At 42.2% G+C, this 23,729-nt stretch overlaps 1 protein-coding gene and 1 long non-coding RNA gene across 6 annotated transcripts in view; one reads left to right on the top strand and one right to left on the bottom strand.

Moving 5' to 3' along the window:
- Positions 1 to 23,729, top strand: part of macrod1 (mono-ADP ribosylhydrolase 1) — a 110,992-nt gene that overhangs the window by 57,345 nt on the left and 29,918 nt on the right. For 4 of the 5 annotated variants that reach the window (XR_009921714.1, XM_062393584.1, XM_062393582.1 and 1 more), the window contains exons 4-5: positions 5,496 to 5,525; positions 17,082 to 17,198. Coding sequence is in view for 4 of the 5 variants with exons in the window: in XM_062393584.1 (XP_062249568.1) it covers positions 5,496 to 5,525; positions 17,082 to 17,198 (147 nt within the window). In the remaining variant the exon portion in view is untranslated. The remainder of the gene's footprint in view (positions 1 to 5,495; positions 5,526 to 17,081; positions 17,199 to 23,729) is intronic. The other variant, XM_062393583.1, reaches the window with a different exon arrangement.
- On the bottom strand, positions 9,268 to 23,603 carry LOC133958677 (uncharacterized). Its single transcript, XR_009921715.1, has 3 exons — positions 22,752 to 23,603; positions 9,529 to 9,637; positions 9,268 to 9,353 (listed from the first exon to the last, which is right to left on the bottom strand). It is a non-coding gene; the product is annotated as an uncharacterized LOC133958677 (long non-coding RNA).

Raw genomic sequence — 23,729 nt, 5'->3', positions numbered from 1 at the left:
ACACCTGTTTAGAGGCTCCACACACAAAGGTGGGGAGGGTAGCTGGCTTTCATAGCCTCCTCCTGGCCGGATGGCACTGCCTCTCTGCTCTCTCTCCAAGAACAAAGTGTCTGCTGCATGTCTGTGTCTTAATTCATTAGGTTGTACAAGTGGGGATACAGGTGCTGTGACACACAGTCTCCTCGAAGGATCTCGTGGTGTATCCTCGACTCTAAACACTATGGACACAGCCCCCTGAAGCTGACGTCAGAGAGGTTTCAGATTTTTCTGGGCCATGTTGGGCCCATAGACTGTGTATAAAGATGGATGACATCATGTCTTGATTGCCGCCCTGGAGACTTTCTGCAGTACAGGTTATAAACCCTACCTCTTCCTTGTTAGTGGATGGGACATGGACCAAAATATAAAGTTCAAATACACATCAGAGTGCCCTGGTAAAACAATTGAGCCTGAGTCCTGGTGGATGAGCTGTATTCACTTTTAACATTGCTGTATGAAAACAGTGACATTTTTTCATAATATTGCATATCATAGCACATCTGTTTTGGCTCTGATACACTGTTAAATCATTAACATAATTTTTATCTTTACTGAACTCCTCACCGTTACCTGAAGCATCAAAGCTGTATACAACAAGTATTTTGTTTTAAACTTACAAAGGCCCTTACAGTAGGGCCTGACATTTGTTTTGGATGTTGCACTTATTCATATCGATATATGTGTAAGTGGTTAAACTAGAGCGCTGCCTGTTTGCTTGGTCTGTGGTGAAGCGGAATCAGTCTGCAGAACCCTGAAGCTTCCTTGGGATTTTAACAATACACATACAGAGTGTGAAGCAGATACGATGAATGGTTCTGGAGAAATGCCCTCCACAATCAGACAGACAGACAGACAGGAAAAAGATTTCTGGCATTAGTAGATGAATGTGTGTGGAAATGTTCAGCTCATGAAAACTCATCCATAATATGCTGCATAAACATGAACGCTGCAATTCTGGGGCAGTTTTGATATTCTTTGGAAGTATATTTTTTACTAGTTTCTGATGATAACTTCTCAGACACAGACAGTGTCAACTCTCACTGGGAAATTTCCAGCAGCTACAATGGAGAAGATATTGCAGGAAAAAAATTCATAATCTAAAATATCCCTAAAATATCTCTCAGAAGGAAAGAGGGGGGCTTCTTTTTACACACCATTTTGCAGCAGGCGCTCATCAGGTTTGATGGGGGAATCCATTGCTGAGGGGCCAATTTTTACAAATTTCAACACTGATGGCAGCGTTGGAAACCCAGAGGGTGATGCAGCTATAAAACATGTTGCATTATGAGTAACACGAGAGCCGTTTTTTTCGTCACTGGAGAAATTTCACTATCACTCGGAGTGTGTTCTCTGGGTTTTATTGCAATGACATTTTGGGAAATCAACTGGCATAGATGTAGACAGTGCAGAGAGAAGGAAAGCAAGTGGAGAAAAAAAATTCATTTCAACACTGCATCACAAGATAAGAACAGAGATGCATTAAACATCATAAATAGATACACAACAGTAAATGCATCAGGCAGTGAAGTGCAGTAAAGGTAAAGCGTTAGTGTTTTTTATATATGGACAGGTTTTATCCACATGGTCCAGATAGTTAAGCTGTTGACTTTTAGAGTGAGACAGTCGCTGGTTTCATAACACATCAGTCACAATATTCAATTACAAAGTTAAACCAGATTTACTTTGTTCTATACATTTTAAATTGCTATGGTAATAAATAAAATGAAAGAAGCTTTCCCTTATGTCCCCTAAACATGTCCCCTAAACATGAATTATTGATTTATGAATTATTCTCTGAGAAATCAACAAAAGAGTTTTCCTGGATTTACCCTCCGATCTGGATCTGCACCAAAATGTAATGGGTTCTTTCCTCTTCGTACCACATCCTTCCACCAAGGTGCAGCATGGTAATCCGGCCAGTTGTTTTTGCGTAATCCTGCTAACTAACAGCAAAATGCAAATAATCTGGAATGGGAATTACATTTCAAAAGACACATCTCAGTTTAATAAACCCCAGTAACCAAGGCCTTAATGGCTGAATAGTGATATAGTTTAGCACAATTCATCCCACCCACTGCACTCAATGAATCCTATTAAGCCTGAAAAAAACATATTTCTCCATTAATGCAGATATACAGTAAAATAAAACTAAATACTGCCTTTGTTTTTAGTTTAGTAGCTGTGGTACCAGCTGTGAATCAATTAGTACAACAGCAGTCATATTACCCTTCTAATCTTCTCAATTCCTGTTTTCTAAATAATTTTTTCACACTACAATTAACTCCAGTAATTTTCTCTTTGCCTTCTGCAGATTGATGTTTTTCTACTGTCAACAAATCATCGTTATTCTCACTAAAAGCCTCTGAAAGAGACGGCTGCAAATCCTGAAGGAAGTCGAGGGATTCATTCACAGTATTTTAACAGGCTAAGGGGATGGCCTGATGTAACTCTGCATTGTTCTGATGAAATAAGTGCAGTGGATAGTCCAGAGAATCTATCTGGAACAAAATTTAATATCCAAGTAACAGTCAGTTTGCATTGGGAACTGTAAAAAATCTGAAATAATAAATATATTTATATGTAGCTTTTCTAGGCCCCTCAAAGCACTTTACAGTAAATTATGTATCCACCAGTTCACACCCACATCCGTTTTTTACACAGCAGCTTTTCTCGGGGTTCAGGTTCTTGCCCGAACTGAAATGAGGCGGTCTGGTCCACAGAGGACTTCTGTGATTGGCGTCACCAGCTCGTCCATTTCTTATTGATGTTGGACGCAACAAGAAAGTTTTAACACCCCCTGTACTGATTGCTCTTCAGTTGAGTAGAAGTGTGATACTCATGGTTTGGATATTGACTTGTCAGCACCATTTCCTCTCTGAAAAATGGTTCGTCTCTAAAGTATAATTAGTCTGAGCACCTGTCGGGCCGGTGAGGATCCACCTGTTGGAGCCTTCATTTCTCAGGGATGGAGGGACGCATTTGTCGGCAGCATTTGAAGGAGCCTTCGAAATGGCACACAGTCCCGTCCTACTGCTGTGACACAATCGGTCTTCACATGCAGCCTCAGTGGGATGCAGCCCCAGACTTGAAACACAGCTGTTGGCATGTTTTTAGCTGCAGCTCCGTCCTGGTGTATCAGGCGAACCCACTGGTTCACTCCACCGATCACATTGTAATAAAGCGTGGTTTCAATGCAGTGTCTTTTCTTAATAAGAGAAGCTTTCATCACTCAGGTTCAGATGTATTTCACACGGCCTGGGGCTCATGTACGAGCGTTAACAAGGCCCAGTGTCTGATATTACTCTATGTACAGCCTGCAGCTCATCAGCAAATGGGTAAATGGGAGCCTTACTATAATGGAGACATTTTATTTGTCTGCTCTTTTTACACCTGAATGTATTTTATTTCAGTTCATCATAAGATCTATCAGCTCTTAAACAAGCGGTGCACCTGGAACAGTCTCACACTGTCACATTAAATAAATTCACGCCGTACTGAGCTGCACATTTTCCAACCGACAGGGTAGAGATATTCACATAGGGAGATGCTAATGAAACTGTGGTTCACACCTATATGGAGAAGTATAGTGTGTTTAAAGGCTGAAATTAAGTGAGATTCACCAATAATGAGGCGATAAGGGATTGTGAAAATGATTCTGGAGAGAGAAAGGTATTTGTGTGATTTACACTCTCTTTCTCCTTCTCTTAAACCAACTTGGCTGATTCATTATGTGAGCATGTTCCCATTTGGCAAATTTCCCACTGAAAAAAGATAAACGAATACGGGAGACATCCCCTGTGAGTTCTGACATAACATTGTAACTGTCCCTTGCAGATGATCATAACACGGTCACGGCGAACCCAAAATCAGATTCATGTGCAGAGAAAGAATAGAAAAACTGATTTTTTTAATTTTATGACTCAGTCGTCAGGTTTCAGTTTCCTGAACGCACAGCAGATGTCCTTGGGCTAGCGCTGCAGACTCCACTCTGTGTTTATGGATATGCGTGAGAGGAACAACTCTTGGATAACGCATATGTCAGCCGCAGTCAGCCTTGTCACCAAGCCAGCAATTTACACTCTTTAAACATGTGCTGTGGCTTCAGTCAAACTGGGATGGTGTAATGATCTGGCACAGAGAAGCCAGGCTAGCAGCAGTAATTCAATACTTTCTTCGCCTGGCAAAAATAGCTAATTTTATTGTTATTGTATTTAAGCTTTAATCACCTGCTTCTTATCCAGGTGGAAAATTCCTTTATGATTGACTTTTTTAATAACTAAAAGATGAATTGAACCATGTTGCCCTTGTCACTTGCTTATCACTCAATTATTTATTTTCCTTTGGTCTGTAGTTTAAGCATGAGTATAATTATTAGCTTTGCCGCCAGTGAGGCTATTCATTCTTATTGTACAGCTCTTATCAGTCCCCAGTGAAGGGACCTGAAGCCAACTGGTTTCCATTCTGTCCATCTGACAAGGACTGAGTTACACCTGCAATGTCAGGTGAATGCAATTAACTCGCTGGTTGGCGAAACCAGCGGTGGCGCGAGTCAGTGAGAAACGCTGACGCCAATAACAAAATGATGTTGTGAAGGACAAACGTGGAGCATGTTTATCCCCATAGAAAGTATACAAGCAAAAGCTAAACGTTATTTTCAGACCAGCAGGCGTGCACGCACACACACACACACACACAGTGCAAATTAAAAAATGTTCAGTTAATAAATACAGTGATGATTTTTAACACTGTGGTGAAAGGGTTTAAGGTCGAGTGTGACCACGAAAACCGAGTAACTCATGAAGTGGAAAATCTTTATATGCATGCAAGTAAAAGTACAAAGGTGAATTCAGCAGTGGTTTGTTATAAATACTTTAATAAATTATTCTATCCTTTATCAATTAACCTCTTGATGAATAATTAATTCAAAAACCTTCCTCAAAATTATTTCATTATCTTAAATGTGTTTTTGTCAGACCAACAGTTCAAAACCTTAAATATATAAAATCTACAATGATGAGATACCAATGTAGAAAATCATGATACACTTTTTGCTTGGGAAACCAAATAAATTGTTGATTATCAAAATAATTGCCGGTTAATCTTCTGACGATCATCTGAACAGTTAATGAACAAATTATGTTTTATACAGGTTTAATGGACTGAGAAAGTGAAAAACAATAACAATGACTTGAATGATTGAAATTGAAACCATATCTTTTTTCACCTCAGTCTCATTATTTAATAAATTCAACCTAATGACTGTAAAACAACTTCAAAAATACTAGAACCAGAGAATATCAGCATGCTCCTTCTGTTAATCCAAATTTATTTTGACTAAGCAACTAATGTTCTGGACTTCCATAAGATGATTCATTGTTGGAATGATTTGTCAGTCTAGTGAAATTAATTGAAAAAGTATTTTCAATAATATTTTCTGTGTCTTGTTTTTCTTTCAGCCAACAGGACTCTGCTCGGTGGAGGTGGAGGTAAGTCACAACCTGCCTGCTCCATTTGTTGTGAGCGCCGGTGCTGCCAAGGCACTCGTAGGCCTCAGCTGCTTTTGCAGCTTTGTGGTGCAAATAATCCAGTCTGGGCACTAAATAATTGGAAATGTCGTACTTCTTTTAATCAGATGATGCAGTGCAATGTGCTAGCCAAAGGGTGTGTGTGTTTGTGTGTGTGTGTGTGTGTGTGTGGGTGTGTGTGTGTGTTGTCTGTCTGTTTATTCTTTGTGTTCGGTAGCAGGTAGCTCTTTGTTGTGGCAGGTGTTCAAAGTGCGTTTGCATGCTGCTGTGTGTGTGTGTGTGTGTGCGTGTGCGTGTGCGTGTGCTTGTGCTTGTGTGTGTGTTTACGCGCAGGTGCACAGTCGATAGTTCATAATTTATGGGTGTGGAGTGCTGTGGATATAAACAGTCATTTTTCAGTGTATTGTTGACTCAGTGCTTTGCTGCGTGCGTGTGATGTTGGACGTCCATGGTTAATCGATACTTGTAATAAATCTGTACTACTAATGCGGCAGCCACATTTGCTCAGACACACACACACACACACATAAATACACACACACGGTTGATGGTTGCAAATCTTGGGTGCTGGTGTATTTGCCTGTGGTTGTTTTCTTTCTCTTCATTTGGACAAACAGCTTTCGTCTCTAAGACCATCACATTTGCAACGCCATTTTTAACCTTCCGCTGTGTGTGAATGTGTGTGCGTGCATGAATATTCATATTTCAATTCATAACATTATCTTTGCTTGTATTAAGCGTCCTGATGAAGCTATTAAGTCCTTTGCATCCGCACACACACACACACACACACACACACACACACACACACACACACACACACACACACACTGGAGCTCCACCCTTACTGATATACACCAGCTGAGCCTCAAGCCATAAAAATGGACTGCACACCCTTCTGTCCTGTGGCTTCATACCCAGAGACACACACACACACACACACACACACACTGTGTATGTAGTCAAGCACCTCTAGATCTGCAGCAGCGTTTGATGTTGTCCTGAAGTCTCTGATGATTCTACAAAGACAGATGGTTTCAAGAGAGCCTGTGAATGAGTGTCGTCAAACTGTGTGTGTGTCTATGTAAAATAACAAAACCAGACTAAAAACACACACACACACACACAAACATTATGTTGTTTTCATTGGTTATGCTATTTTAATTCATTATTTTCCATTTATTTTTATTGCGTTAAATTTAATGTCAACATCTGTTTTCATTTTAAAAGTGTCCACTGAATGAGGCTACCTGTCGACCAACCACCATCTGCATCTGTTTTTTTTCTCATCTATTTTATTTCTATGTCGCTCTTTGCACATTTCTCTCCTGCGCAGTTGACTCCTCTCATCTGTCTCTTCATGTTTTTACTCTCTGTGTCTCTCTTTCCAGCTCTGTCCTCAGGGGTTTGCTAAGGCAGGGCCTGCAGTAGGTGTTAATTAGAGAGAGACGTAAGCGTAGAGATAGGGAGAAGAATAGAATAAACAAGAGAGATGAGAGGGAGTTGATGGTTAGAGCCAGAAGTAGAAGAAGAAAGAGAAAGCACTGAACGTGCTATCTTGCTTTTAAGAGAGCTAAGTGGGGAGAAAGACACACCAAAATCAGGGGGTATACATCGCAGTGCACTGAATAACCAAGTGTTCATTCAGCTTCAGTGAGTGTGTTTTTTCATCAGACAAGAGGCAACAAAAGGTCTTTACAGTGCTCTACTACTCGGTCTCAAGGGTACCTGGGTAAATGTCATTCAGTAAGATCAAATGCTCACCTGCCGACATTGTTTTCTCACTTCAATCTAGAGGAGGACCAGGCTCAGGCAGCACTTCAACCACAAACTCAAGGGCAGGAAATTAACCTTTTTCTGTGTCCACTGGCTGCTGTTGCTCATTTATTCCAGAGCTTATCTGCAATTTCAACGTTTCACTGCTTTGATTGATTTTCCAAATGGGAAAGCAAGCCCATGATGATGATTGGGGGTCAGTTCATTCAGTTCCGTCAGGCAGACAGCTACAATGAACTTGACACCACTAGTCAACATATTTCTATTATGCATTGGTTTTGAACCTCATACAAATTATTTTGTTGCAAATAATAATAGCAGCCAGTTTTTTTGGTTTTTTTTTTTAATTTCAGAATATCTAAGTGTGTGGTTTGTCCTCGGTTCGCTTAAATTATAGAATATGGACTTTATCTGGCATGGACTCCCTGCTGACCCAAGTTAGCCCACCATGATTTGACAATGTATCAAAGAGCTTCTTGGGATGTCACAGAATTCAGGTCTTTCTCAGTCTTCAGCTTCCCACATAGATTTTCAATTGGATGGAGGTGAGGCGACTGGAGTAAAGTCTATAGCCCTTTTCAGACATGAACTCATGATGATTGGCGGTGCATGTCCTCGGACTCTGCTTTTCAAATATCAATAACGCAGCGGGAGAACGTCCGAGTCAGATGTGTTCACAGCCAGAGTAAAATGTCTGGCGCATTCAGGCCTGACCTTATCACCGAAAGCTCTTGAATCTCGTTGTCTTTGAAAATTGACTTCTTCTTTGCCATCTTCTACGTGTATGGCTTAAATAACTATCCTGAGATATTTTTTTTCTTTGTCATATGTTAGAAATGTGGAACAACACATCCATTTGCTCGCTCTGAATTCTTCGGACGTTATCCTGCTCTCATATGGGCTCACTCTGACACTTCAAGGGGGCTGTAAACTCTCTGTGGCACCTGACACACACACTCTCACACAGCCCCTCTGGATAATTTCAGTAGACTGTGCAGCACATAAGAGTATGGACCCATCTGTCTCCTTTGGTCTTCAAGTAGTTCTTGTAGAGCTTTGAGCTGCGTTTAGGGTCATTATCCAGCTACAGTTTGAATCCTCCTCAGCAAAATTACAAACCAGGATGTCTCTGAGGATTGGAGCAAAATTTCTCCTAGGTCAGGGGGGAGTCAGTTCAGTGCAGTTGTCCATCGAAACCCCTCCAGACTTTATTTGTCTGCTTACATACACCCTCCTGTAACTTAATCCAAAACTTGAATTCATCAGTAATAAGGTCTTTTTTTCCCAGTAATCCACTGTAAAATGCTGGTATATTTTTAGCCCACCCACACCAACAAGTAATTTACCTTTTTCTCAATTGCAGAAAAGTTGCTCAGAAACTTCATCTACTGAAATCACTACAAACAGGAATCCTTTGACTTTTGCTGATTGGAGTCCCATGTTCCTATATTAGCTAATTCTGTATCTATGATAAATCTGTTTTCCCATCTCTCAGGGACAGTTTGAATAAACTTCAGAGTTCAAATTGGGTTTGTACTTGATGCAAGGGATTAACAAGAGCGTGGTCATGTAGATATCCGAACCATTTCTATTTGTTGTTCAGTGTCGGTATTCTACCCGTTGAATTGAAATGGATTGCACCTGTCCAGACGAGTGTGTTGTTCATGATCAGGCCCCTGCTTGAATGTTTGTTTGTATCAGGTGCTGAACTGTGCTCACATTTTTTATTTACGCTATCATTCTGAGCGATGGTGGGCTCCCGGGGACTTGTTTCACTCTCATTACTGAAGAGAAGTCTTACTGCAGTCCGTGTTTGGGCTCATGCATTCTCAGTTATATTGGTGTGAATATAGCTAGTTTTGCAGTATAGATGGCTTTCCAAGATCAAAACATGTGTGATTTAGTTCTTTAATTTTCTTTAACTTTTCTCCAATATCAACAATCTCCACTGAAATGAGAAACAGCTTGAGGTTTTGGGGTAACACTATGGCAGTTGTATGGTTGATGATTCAGCTGTAGACAGGAGGAAAGAATAAAGCAGTAAATAACTGTTTTAATGCTAATATCTGACACGCAGGTATTGTGTTCTGATTAAGATTAAAAAGTCGAAAGTCATTTCAGCGTTGTCACAGCATCACATCTCAAGTCATATTTGCAGCAAATGGAATCATCTATCCAAAGCCCTCACCTGCTGTGATGTGCCGCAATTGAATAATAACAAGTTCCCGATCAAACGTAGCCGCACGGTTGCAAACAGAGAGGAACAGGCGGCTGGTATCAGAGACGGTGCTTGGGTTCTGTGGGGACAGAGTGCACAGGATGTGAACCAGTCATGAAAACACTGCAGGCTTTTGATTGGCTTAGGTGTTGCAAGACATCCATATCCAGCACACAATAGATGAGCACAATCCCAATTAAAATAACATCCACTTAGCCTTTTTTATTTTTTTTTATTTTTGGTGGGGGTTAAAAAAAGAACAAAATCCTGCCGCGCTGGATTTCTTGCAGAGCTGAAAAAGCCAGGATGAATTTGTGTGTGCTGACATCTGTAATCAATCCTCCAGAGCAGGGATGGGTTTGGATGCCCTGCGCTCTCTCGGCTTTTGTCCCCGTGTGTCTGCACCTCTCTCTCTCTCTCTCTCTCTGCTTTCTCCTGGTGTGGATGAGGAGAAAAATACGGGCGCGGGATAGGCTTGTCTGCTTGCCTTCAGAACAAATGAACAACGGAGCATGCATTGTGAATGAAGGGAGGGAGCAGAAGATTGGTTTTGGGGCTCTGAGATGAGACAAGCAACAAAGAGCACTTAGTGTACCTTCCATATACAGCAATACTGTCAGTGTCTCGGCCGCACACAAAAGTGTGCCTGTTTCACATTGTTGGCAACGTATGTGTGAGTGTGTTCATAAGTTTTAACACGTTGCTGCATGTGTGTGTGCATACGTGTGGTGTCTGTGCATACAAGTGTGTCTGCATATACAACTGAGTGTGAAACAGTGTGCATGTGTGTGTGCGTGCATCCACCACCAGACCCATCCTAAATGTTGCCTTGGCAACAAGCTGACTGAAGTAAATGAGTGTCCTAGCTCTGCTGAGGGATTGTGGGAAAGCAATATGCCAACGTTCCGCCCCATTAGTTTGACGGACAGCCTGTTTGGCCTATAAGAGGTCAGCTGGCAAGGGCAGCCATATTAGTATTCCATAGGAGAGACCTCCGAATTGGTTTTACTCTAATGTCAATCTACCTGTGTGTGTGTTTATGTGTGTGTTTGCAGTGTAGGTGGGGGTTTGTGGGAGTTAAAGCTTGTCCTGGCATATAAGATTGCAGGCATTGTGTGTTTGTGTGGCCTGCTGGGGGTTGCAGGCTCCTCGCCAGGTAAGCATATCGCCAATTATCACCTCCCAGTCCCCCCACTTCTCTGGCTGCCTCCCTCCTGCTTTCCCCCAGAGTCGGTCAATATAGAGCCTGTGAGGGAGTCAGGATAACACCTAATCTGGTCAGCTGCCTGCTTAGCTGGCTGGTGACTGGGCTAAAGAGGCCAAAACACTAATTTCTACTCCCTCTCCTGCACTCATCCATCCACTGCGTCCTTTTTATCCTTTCTCCTCCCTGAACCCCTGCTTAACATTCACCTCGTCCCCCTTTATCTTTTGTCTCCTTCCCTCCCTCCCTTTTCAATCCCCTCAGTCTGTGTCTCTCTTTCTCGCCATTATGTTTTTATATACATGTCAGTCCCAACATATTATTTCGGAAACCAACAAGGCTAAATAAGGATTGGTGTTTAAAAATATGTAAATCAGTTTGACACGTCTTAAAATATTTTTTCTGTTAAGTTGTATAAATTATGTTCAAGACTAATTCATTATAATGTCCTAATGTGCGTTGGTGTCATTAGGTGCAGCCAATTATGGCTGATTGTTGAGCAGTTAGCATTCGAAAAAGTCAATGGAGTATGAACAACAAGTGTCCTTTGACACTGCAGTGATGCTAATTTGGTGAGGGCTTACCACTCTGAATGAAATACATTAGTAAGTTTTGTATTAAATCTTGGCCCAAAATTAATTAAATATTCTTTCTCTTTTGTTTTTTTACTCCCTTGGTTGTCATATTTAATTATACGTTATTATTAAATTAGCAGTTTTGGTAGCATGTATACAACAATGTGTTAACAATCCCCAAACTTAACGTGTTACATTTTTGGATGCCAAAATCCCTGTTGTAATGATGCATCCCAAACTATTGTTTGTTCAGGTAGTAAACAAGTTAAAGTGGGAGTAGTTTCAGACCCAGGTCACTGACTGAGTGCCTTTTATGGCACTTTGATATGCTAGCATCAACATCCTATCATGATTACAATGTGTCAACATGTTTTCGACTTCACCGTCTTAGTTCATTGTCAAGTCCCGGTTGAAAGACTCAAGCACATCACCTGAACCTTTACCAGTACTGTACCAGTCCCATATCACAGGAAAAAGAAAAAAGACTAACTAAGGTCTCAGATTACCTCCCTCAAAATTATCACCAACAGTATGTGGGACAATCAATGCAGAGAAATCTTGAATTTTCCCTTTTTTTTTAAATGTATTGCAGAAAGATAAATATTTAATGGTGCAGTTTTAATATATTCATTTTGCCCTTCGCAGTGGGACCAGATGGACTCCTCATATTGTTCTGTAAGAGATCATATTTATACCCTCAGTCACATGCTGTCCTTGGGCACTAATACACCTGCTCATGTGTCTGCTCTGAAGAAGCTTTCCTTCAAACACATATTTCACTCGCACACCCCTCCGCTCATGAATTCCCCCTTCATATTTCGGACTGCATTGAAGTGACAGAATAGTGTCTGTGTCTACTCAGTAGCGTGTGGTGCTCATGCTGTGCTATTACACCGGCTCCCACAGTGTCAGAAGTTACCACAGTCTGAAAGAAAGCTAACACAGGCTGTCTTCAGTGAATGTAGATAAAGGCACAACTCTCTACATGAGAGAGGTGGGAGTCACCGAGAGACTGAATAGATGCATGGATATTTATTAGCCCTGCTCAGCAGGTTCAGTCTGTGTCCAAAGAGAGAGGGAGCGCTCCATTCTGTCTCTGCTCTCCTAATCTCCATTTGACAAGGAGCAATCTAACTTAACCATGAGGCCATCAAAGCCTTCTTCATCTGAATGCACAAAGCGTGGTTCATGTGAAAGCAAATGCAGTGGAGTGTGTCGTCCAAATGACATTATTTGCAGCTAAAAGGACAGGATGTGTGGGCTGCAGTCTAAGTTGTTAAAAACAGGGACACTGAAGTCACTGCTTTGTTGATTCCAGGTTTCTCCAACAACATTTGACATGGCGATAACTAATGCAGTTTGGTGTAGTTAAGCAGGGCCCACCAACATCAGTCCTTCCTGTAGAATGCATACAAAGATGGACGACTGCCACTATCCAGAAGTGAAGCCAAAATATTTTGGAAATGATCGCCGAGCCACTACATCAAGTCATTCTCAGCTGTCAATCACGATGTTTTAGTCTGTTTATACATCATCAAATAACTACTTAAATAGAAGGAGTCAAGGAGTTTATGTGACATGAACTTTGACTTTTAAGTTTGGTCTACCTCCCATCCACTAACATGGTGGCGGCAGATGCCTTTTACTGCAGCAAACTACCAGGGGGTGATCCCAATGCTTTAGCCTCACCTTTGGGGAGAATTCATTTCATCCATCTTTATTTACAGTCTATGGTCCTTCCTCATAGTTCGACTAAGAAACCCAGAAGAAAATTAAAAAATCTGACCACCTCCTCCATGGGTGTGTGGACATGGCAGGGCATGAACCTACCTAAAGATTCTCAGATGTCATCACATCTTTGTTAGGAACATGGATGCGTGTTCTTTGCTTTTGTCATCATTTTGTGGCGATCTTTCCTCTCCTATTTGTTGTTTTGGGTCACTTTTTCATCACTCTGTTTATGTTAATGTTGTTATTTCTTTGTTAAATTTTTGTTTTTTGTGATGATTTCTCTATGATTAAATACCTAGGCTCTTATCCACGCTCCTGGGTCTGTATCCAATAGGTCCCTTCACTGATCAGTCAAGACACTGATAAGCCAAACTTGCTACCATCTTAGAACCAGGTCTGGTCGGTCAGAGTCCATACCCCCCCACTGTTGCACACAAAGGGGACGTATGCTTCAAGTTGCACAAACAAAGCCTTGATGTGGTTTCTGAGGTTCATGGTAACATGCATGGATTAGAGCTTGCGGTAGATATATTTATATTCACTTAAATGGGCGGCTGTGGCTGAGGGGTAGAGTGGTCGTCCTACAACCTAAAGGTCGGCCGTTTGATCCCCAGTCTGACCCATCTGCATGCCGAAGTGTCCTTGGGCAAGATGCTGAACCCCGAATGGCCCCCCATAGAATAACAAAGTGCTGCTAATAGATGCACTGTATGAATGTGTGTGTGAACGGGTGAATGTAAAACTGTACTGTAAAGCACTTTGAGTGTTCATCAAGACTAGAAAAGTGCTAAATAAATACAAAACCATTTACTGTATACCATAACTCCTACCCTTTCCTTGGACACATGTTACTTATCTGGATATTTTGCTAAATGTGCACACATGCACTAATGTGTGTGGTTGTGTACATTTGGAAGAATTGTTATGTTTATATTTCAGCTGTTATTGCAAACGCACATTAGCAGATCTGTTTGTGTGGGACTCTTGGGTCAAAAAGCATTGCTGAAGCTCAAGGCTGTGCTGTGCACTCATTGATACGTTGACTGTTCTCACCGTTATACACACACCTGCACAAACACACCTTGCACACACATACACGTTCATGAAGCAAGTAAAAAAACAAATATATTGTTGGTTTATGTTTCAGCTCAGTTTGTGCTTCTGTTTTTGATGCCTGTTTCCTTATCGGCCTTCAGACTCCATTAACACCTGGCATTGAAATGCATTTTGTATCCAGATTGTATCTAGATTTGATTTTAACCTGATTATATTTACACCTAATACTAATACGTGTCTCCAGTGTCCACGTTGAGATCCAACAGCGGACTGGTCGCTTAGTCCAGCTCATCTTACAACAACAAACAGAACAACAAGAATGGAAGATGATAAACATCAGTGACAGTATTTTATTGGGTTTGCTTTTTTCAATGAGTCTCGACTTCACACTGTGTCTTGAATAAATTTAGGACTAAGGAGAAGACTGGTAATTGCCTAACAGCTGCCTAACTGCTGCTACCTCATTGGTTTGTAACAGTTGTTTATTATTTCCATCTATCTTGTTCCTCTATGCCTCATAGGTGCATTTACAACCATACTTTCAAGTAATATCCAGATGCAAATGGGATTCAAGTAGAACCTCAAAGGCAAGTCTTGAATCTCAAAAACCTCTTTGAAGAGGTGAGGTCCAGAGTGTCCTTTACTCTGATGCTTTTGAACTAAAATGTCTCTTCACATCTACTGAAAGGGACACTTAGGTTGAGCACTGTGTCTGAGCCTCTGTTTCTGTGCAGGCTGAGGAGGCAGATCATGAACATCGCTCGCCTTTCACATCCTCACCCTCGTACTTTGCTCACGGTGCAACCCAGTTCAACATGGCACAGCATTACATGGCACACTACAGCTCAGCACGACATGTGATATGCCAACTTTACCCTATAGCGTTCATATAACACCAGACCCCGTCTGAACGTGAAACGCACCGCTGTAACAGCTGGTCTGTATACAAACACAGATCAGAGCCACAGGCCGACACGCTGAGCTGTGACATATGGATGAGTGTTATCGTACTATTTTCATCGAGTGATGACAAGTCTCACGGTGCAGTGACAGACTCATTCCTGACAGATTTGTTTTATTCTGGTTTTATTCTGAATTGCTTACACCAGACTCCGACATTAGACCTCAGTCATATTTTAAAACAAAAGCACTGTTGAGCAAGGATATTCAAATGTATACAGTCTGTCCAGACTCTCGTCTAGAAATGGGGTACATACAGTGCAGGCTAATTTGTTTCGACAATGACATTTTGATGGAAACAAAAGTGTCGAGAGGCAACCCTACAGTTATAAATCTGTCATAGGGAGGCGGTCAAGTACGACAGTGGGCGTACCACCAGGACACCAGCGCCTGGTGTTCCCATATGTGTTGTTAGGTTTCACTTAAATAAAAAGTGTTGTCGTTTGAGGAAAGATTGTGATTATGACAAGGTAATCTTTCCGGAACCTTGACCAAGTGCTCAGTGATAACCATAAAAAACATAATCCTTTTTAGTCAGTTACTCATATCGTGTTGTAAAGTGTACGTCATAAGAAAAATAATGTTAGATTTAGCTCATGTCATTATTTTTTGCAAATATAGGGAGCGCTACAATTATACACAGAATTCAAGTCGGAGGCAGCAGTGGGTGTACAAACTATCATCAGAAACACATCCACCCTCTGTTTGTTTAGGGCCGAACACCATGAACCTCTTCATCCCTAGTTTGTTCTTGATCTTTGTTATGTGTCATTTCCAATCTGTTGTTCCTTTTGTTTACTCTCAACCTTCACATCAAAGAAATCCTTAAAAGAGCTTTGTCTGTGACTTGACCTCGCTGACCATGAGCCAATCACAATACCACAAGTCAGGGACTATTGATTAAAACAAGCTCCTCCTTTGCTGCCTGTAAGTCTGCTTGACACAACACAGCTCTATTGATTAACGGTTTCTTTTGATTTACCAAAACATTTTATCTATAGAGTTTATAAGAAAAAGCCGGTCTGTTGTGTTGTTTCAGTAATTTTGAATCACTTCATGAAAAATGATGGCACTCAGATCGCATTCCTCTGCCAAGGCCCAATATGTTCCACACTCAGTCTGCTTAACGTGTCAGATTTTTTCATAGAGATCTGTGAAAAGTATAAAGATGAAGAGAAAAAAAATTCCTCGATCCAGCCTCTGATTTGGATCAAACCCAAAATGTCATGGGTACGTTCCCGACCAATACCACATCCTTGTACTAAAATATTTCAGTGTGAACAAATTCCTTTTTTATTTGATTGTCTGCAGTTGGTCTTGCATCTTTTTTTGGTTTCAAGCTGAATTAAGTTGAAAAGCTGCTTTCTTGGGCCCATAGTGCTGAGAGTCATATTAATAAAGCTGTTGAAATGAAGATTGCATAAATATTAACTTTGAGGAAATTTGTTGAACTTGGAGGGGTGCAAAGATTCTGACTGAAACTATAATTGGCACAGCTGTAAAATTGCTTTTCCCTGCATCACTGCCCTCCTGGAAATGAACACAGTCCCAGTCTTTAGATGTGGTGCGAATCAAAGATGGATACACATTTCTGAATACTATGTAGATTTATGAAAATGTAATTAATAAAGACTAATTGACCAAAAAGCTAGAGTCAGCCGAGTCCTTAATACATTAAATCGAGCAATTAACTACTGCAGTGGTCTTAAAATCCATTAAATTGAGTGACGTACAGAGAGATGGAAGCTCTAGAGGAAGAAGGGGAAACAATCTGGATTTGTGGGGGGAAAGGTTTGCAACCTGCCGAAGACAGGAAATTCAACTGTTCAGCACTAATACTGAGTCATTATCTGGGTCTTCAGAGCTAATCTTTGACACCTATAAATGTGTGTGCTTGACTTCAAACAACATTTTGACTCCCTCTAAGTAAGTAGTCAGCGTGCAAGAGATTCACATAAGTAGGCCAACTCTCTGATCTCCTGTCGTCTCTTCTGCAGTGGACGGAGCGATCCACCGCGCTGCAGGGCCGCTGCTGAAAAACGAGTGCTCTTCCCTCTGTGGCTGCGAGACTGGAGAGGCCAAGATCACCTGTGGCTATGGCCTGGCGGCAAAGTGTGAGTATAAAGCGTGTGAGTGTTTGCGGAACTTCTAGTGTCTCCAGCGAGACTGCTCCCTCCGGTTGTGCTGGACTGTTTCCAGTTGTGACTCTGTGGGGGAAGTGTGACAGCAATGAGGGTTGCTGGAAAAGAGCAAACTGCACAGTTGAGTTTCTCAAAAGATAAATATAAGCTGAAGAGCCTCATGAGATATGCTGTTTATTTTTGCAATAAGGTTTTTCCTTTTCAGCCCAAACTTACCCAACCAGTAGAAACCTGTCTAGGTATACATAATATTGTAACTAACTGCTTTCCAATTATAGCAGTGACTGGCACTGAATTATTAAATTGGTACTCCTTTGCAGCACATGACGAATTCGAAGATTCAACATGACAGAAAAAGCTTTTTCTTGCTGTTTTACTTTTCTTTTTTTTAAGTTGCTCCAGCTGTCCTGACGTCTGAAACAGAACATGTGATTCTGGATGGAGGGTGAGAGTTAGGGTGAGGTTATCAGTACTCAACAAAGGCCTTAATGAGAGGAACCGAACAGCACAAAGTACATTGTGTTCGTGAGAGGTCAAAACAGACATTAGGTCAAAACCCGTGACTACATTTCAAATTCCAATTAAACTAAACTCTAAAAACTCTGAAATTAAAAGTACAGACAGTTTCTTTCTGTTTCTGGGATCCCTGAGGACATGAAGCGTGAGGTCTTTGGGTCAGTTCCTTAAATCGTGCATGTTCAGTTATCTTTTCCCATTTTGCAATTTGAAGACAGAGTGGACACGAACGGCTCATTTGTGCTCAATGCTAGAGACACAAATGGACGGAGCCTTCTGTCCGCACATTGCGTTTATGTTGTTGGCAGTGCAGAGATTCTGCCAACAAACATATCGATGTTGGAGGTTGACAATGAACCTCTTAAGACGAGGTCAGAAGCATCCACGTTGTAAACTGTCCCTGTGACCAGGCGAAGCCCCTCAATAAAGGCGCCTGTAGTTTCTTGTAAAATCTCACAAAATCTATTTCCGGTGTTACTGCTCTGTTTCGTCTGTATCGGTGAGCTTTCAGAAGCCATATGTAACAATACACAGAAGCAACGTCTGTTTTTTCACGTATCCAACGTTAAGCATAGAAGAGTGCTGTAGCAGTGGGTCCTCACAATGGGAATTAAAGAGTTCAATATACTAACAAAAGTCTGCTGACAGTTGGTGGGCAGCCCTACAATATATGCTTTATAAGAATATATATCCAGAAACTTGTTTTAACTGTAATAATGTAGTAGCTACAAAGATTATATTGACCACCCAGGTGTGTGCGTTCGTGCTCGAACAAAAATGAAAGGGGAACTAAGTGTATATAATGGAGAGGTTAAGTTCACAAAGGAACAGAGGAGAAAAAAGGAAGGAGAGTTGATAACAAAGACGAGCTCCAGGCAGAATGGAGAGAAGGAGTGGAGGAGATAGATAAGGAAGGAGTTGGAGAGTGGTAAAAAAGAATAAAAATAAAAACCAAAGCCGCATGGGGGAGGGGACGGATGTGACGGAAGCTGTTGACAGGAGGGAATAATAAGGAGATGAGTTCTAACATTGTCTGCTCTCCTTTGTGGGTTCAGTTGTTTAACTCAGAAGATCTCCGCTGTAATGTTTGTGTGTGAGTGCGGCTGTGTGTCCTTATGAGTGCATGGTTGTGTGTGTGTGTGTGTGTTCGAGCTTGGAATTGTGTGCATGTGAGTTTCTCTCGCTTGTACAGTTTGATACTGTGCACATGCATTCTGTACTGTTCTGAGTGTATCAGTGCACACAGTTCATGGTGCCTGTCAGGTCCTATCACTCTTACCTGTAAGTATCTGTCAGCGGGATATTAGCTTGACTGAGTGTCCTTCTGACTCACTGACTGACAAACTGTGTGTGTGAGAGTGCGTGCATGCGTGCGTGCGTGCGTGCGTGCGTGCGTGCGTGCGTGTACGTACGCCTGAGAACACATATTAAGGTGTGCGTTGCCATTACCCAGCATGTGGAGAGGAGACTGGTTCTCTTCTCCCCAGACAAAATATTAAGTCCCAAGAATAATTCAACATGCATCTGCTCCAGTGCTTAAACATTCGCAACAGGACTTGATTACCTCTCAGCGGGAGGGACGGGGGGGGCGAGACAGCAAAAACAGAGGAGAACGCAAATGAGAGATGGCAAAGCAAGAGGGGGACTGTGTGGAGAAATGTGGATAAGTCGACACGTGAAATGGAAGTCGACAGGAGCGAGGCAGAGAGGGTGACAGACAGATCCAGTCTCTAAGCCGGCACTTTGATCTGGATTTGTATGGGCTCGCCACCAGATGTGAGATTTCAACAGAGTCTGACTCCCAAGTTGCCAAATGGTCCAGAGGACCTGCTGCCAGCCCTCCATGCAGAGTGTCCATCGATGATCCCGCAGCCACTTAGCCAGCAGCATTCCAGTGCCGTAACCTAGCAACACGCAGAGCGCATGGCACACTACTGCTGCTGTTTAGCAAAGAGTCACATGCAATTTGGGATATTGGCAAATGACAGCTGGAAATGTTCAAGCAGGCCCTGCATAAACTCACATATTAACTGAAACTTAAAGGCAGTTAAATCAGCAATCTGTCAGCTTTGGAGCATATGAGCCGCTGGAAATGAGGGTCTGATTAGGAGCGGTCTGTTGGCGTGTGCATACGATTTGCGTGTTGTTCACTTGTGAGGCACGTGCGGGCTGTAACATCCATGTGCACACGTCGAGGTGTGTGTTTGTGTGTGTTTTGCGGTTGTCAGACAAGGGAACTTGGGCAGAGGGTGTTGTCCAGACGACTCATCGCCCCAGAGCTCACCTGTGTACCGATAAACACGGCTAACCTGTTCCCCAGTCACCCCTCGCTCCCCTGCCAAACCCACCAGAATACATTGAAGACATTGTGACTCACTGGGGAGGGAAGGAACCAGGGATGAGTCTAAAGAGGGTGAGAGAAATTGACAACATGAGGCCAGAACTCAGTCACTATTCACGTGCATTAAAGGACGCACTCTGCTTTGGAGACGTCACTCCTTACGGACCTAAGGCCTCTTCACATCAACTGGGAGGCCAAGAAAGGCACAAAATAGCTAAATAATTCTGAGGCGAATTCCGATGCCAGGGATAATTACATTATACCCAAGATATACAGGGAATAAATTCTTGGAATAAAATACATTTAGTACATTTTTTTTAAAGGGGCCGCAAAACAGAGAAGATGGAGTCAACATCAAGTTTTAATGACCAGCTGCTCCTTTAACTTAGGGAAAGAAAACAAAGATGAGATATCAGGGTTATTGATGACAGTGTGGAAAACTATGAGTTTCACTGGTTCAGAGGCTTAAACTGCACCTCAGCCACATCAGGGCGTATTTCATGATGTCCGTTGGACAGTTTGAAGAACTGCCGCCACAGCTGGCCCCAAGGTCATTGTTTTTTTTCTTCAGTATTTAATTTTAAGAGGATCCAGTTTCTTTGTAAACATTCTGAACTGTGCACATGTAGTTCATTCAATTTCTTGGTCAACTGTCGCTTGGACCCAACTTCATGTCGGCTACAAATTATCCTTGTTTACCGCGAAAAATACAAAACCTCAATATTGCTCTGTGAAAATGCATCATTGATGTGAAGACTTGGGTTAACACAGATTTGTAAAATATTAAAAACATGCCAATTAATAACGTGTTAAAAATGCATTTGGTGTGCAAAGGCATTTGCTCTTGTGGTAGAGATCAGCAGATCAACCTTACCCAGTTTTCTGTATTTATCCCTTCGTTACACAAAGGCAGGAAAGTAAGTCTATAGTTCAACAGGCAGTGTATTGTTACAGCTTAATAGTTTATCATGGATTTAGCATGGATATATTATTGTTTGGGTGCTGCAGCTTCTTTGTTTAAAGAAAGGAAAAAAAAAGGTGCATTAAAGGGCTGCTCGATTATGGAAAAAATCATAATCACGATTATTTTGGACAATATCAAAATCTCGATTATTTAAAACGATTTATCAATGTGCCCTTATTCTGAAGTCTATGCTTAATTTTTTTAAATCACTTCTGGTTCCGGTGAACACCGGCTGCGTGTCTTATTCCTCCGTGAAACCAGGAAATCGGTGCCCGGTTATTCAAACCCTTAATGATGGCCACCCTAACACTCTATGACCGGCTGACCGGCGCGGAGAAATGCGGGTCCGTTCTGACCGGTCTGAACAGCCAGACGGGAGCGCTTGAGAATAGCGGTGCTGTTGGAATAATTGTATATAACTTATCATGAACTGAATATGACCTGGTGTAGGAGTTGTTATTCAGCGCTGTCTGGAAAATGCTGAAGTAGGCTTCTAAGCTGTAGGCGACCTTCTTACATAAGAGTTTGCCTGACTAACCACTGCTGTGCCTTGCCTGAAGTTGATTTTTAAGGAACTGTCTGTTATGGTTATGAAACCATAAAGGTTATTTTTCCACACACACAACTCGCCTCCTTCACTTTACTGCTGCTTGAGAGTGAGAGCCAGTCAGCTGGGCCGCTGAATGCTTTGGGGGAAGGACTGAATTGCGCATGCCCATCTCTTTCGAAATAAATGCCGAATAATCGTTTCAACTCGATTATAGTAGTTTGGAGATCGTTTCACCCCATAATCGTAATCACGATTAAATTTCGATTAATCGAGCAGCCCTAGTGCATTGACTTATTTGGATCTGTTGTGCAGGTCGGAAACAAACACCTTGGGCGGCCAAATGTATTTGCACGACATGAACAAGGTGAATGGTACAACTATTACCCGAATAGTCTGCAAACATCCCTCACAGCACGCAACACTTACAGTAGCTGCACCCGCACATCTTTCTTGTTGCTGCGAGCGTTCAATGATGATATCAGGGACGTGTGTACTTTCAGTTTTACATGCGAATCAGGGCTGGAATGTTTGGCTGAAACTCCAACTTATGTGTGACCTGTGTAGTTGTCTGTATGCTCACATTTGTTTGCTGTCGACCCGCGTTCAGCACAGACTTCAGCCGTGTTCAAGCACCTGTAGCTGTGACTGTTAACAAACTGTGAACTGTGACATATTATCACCTTCCATGTGATTGTTTTTTCAAACTCGCTAGAAAACAGCTGCCTATTATTAACAGAGCAGGCACAGAGCAGCACGTTCATTCTCCTTAACTGCTTTCAGACATTCAGACACTGACATCTCCTGATTTTATCCAGAGGGGCTGAAATGTGAGAATGCAAATGTCAATGCAAAATGATTTTTTTCCTACCAACCCTCAAGTTATAAGCTCTGCATAATGTCACAGTGAGCTCATGTGACAATACGGCAGGAGATTCTCCACAGAATTCACCGCGAGCAAGTGGGCAAGTTGAAGACGTTTCCAACACACAACAGACACAAAACTGATAGAAACCAATGCAAATAACTCAGGAAGTGAAATACACAAAGAAGATGCAGACAAAATGTTAACGGGGAAAGACAGATCTGAGAGTTTTGGTGATTCGAGCCTAGGCCAATGATGTTAACAAAAGCACAAATGTATATATAAGGTCTTACCTCCTGCTGCATGCTGCGATAACCCTTGAGCCACACCTGACCGGAACGCTCCTAAATGGATATAGAATCTCCTGCTGCGTTCCAAAGAGTCCAGATCCCATTGTGCAGGCATGCCCTGGAGTTCATGTCTGAAAACATCTCAGGAGTCGTGTCACTTTAAACGCTCCACTACTTTAGACTTTGGACTCTATTGTCCCCTGAGGGAAAATTAGTTTTCACAGTCATTTCAGTACAGTCAACTCGAAAAGGACACGTTTCAGCAGAGGCAACCTACGTTCACAAGCTATAGTCACAAACTGTTTAGCTGCTGTTTGATGTATTTGTCTGGAAAAAGCCAAACAATGAGCTGATCACTGCTGTAAAGCTGCAATGGTTCTGACTTTCACATCTCTACAGCACATCTGCACATGTTGATTATCTTGTCTCGCTTGTCAAATCCTGTATAGTGTGTTTGCAGTCTACTGTATTTAAGGGGAAGCTGGTGGAAGCGTGGGAGTAACTCAGTCGGAGGTGCAAAAAGATGGCGGGAAAACAAGATGGGGCTGGAAAGGCCTGCGTCGGGGAAAAAGAAAGTGCAGAAGGAAATAGAGAGGTACAAAGCAAGAGAGATATCACTCTTGTCAAAAACTGTCTGCTGTGCTCCCCCCTCTCTCCTCTCCCGGTTTCAGTTCCCTCGGTGGCCAATTACCACTAATTAAAATCCTCACCGCACTGCCCTGGACCCCCCCCTTTTCTCTCCTCGCAGACCTCCGTCTCCCCGCTCCGCCTGTCACCCTGACGCTCGCTCCTGTCTGTTTCCCTTTCTTTGAAGACGAGTTGTTTCTGCCTGTCGCGATCAGCAACTTAAACACCTCACTTCCTCCTCTTCCTCTCATCCGCTGATTCACCCTATGTTTCTTCACCCCCCTCTCTTTTTGGTCCCTCGTTTCTCACGCCCGCATTTGGTTCCTCCCTCCCCTCAGCATACCCCCCCCCCTG

The sequence above is a fragment of the Platichthys flesus genome, chromosome 8, assembly GCF_949316205.1.
Source record: "Platichthys flesus chromosome 8, fPlaFle2.1, whole genome shotgun sequence".
NCBI classification, from domain to species: domain Eukaryota; kingdom Metazoa; phylum Chordata; class Actinopteri; order Pleuronectiformes; family Pleuronectidae; genus Platichthys; species Platichthys flesus.
This window is presented reverse-complemented; position numbering and strand designations above follow the sequence as displayed.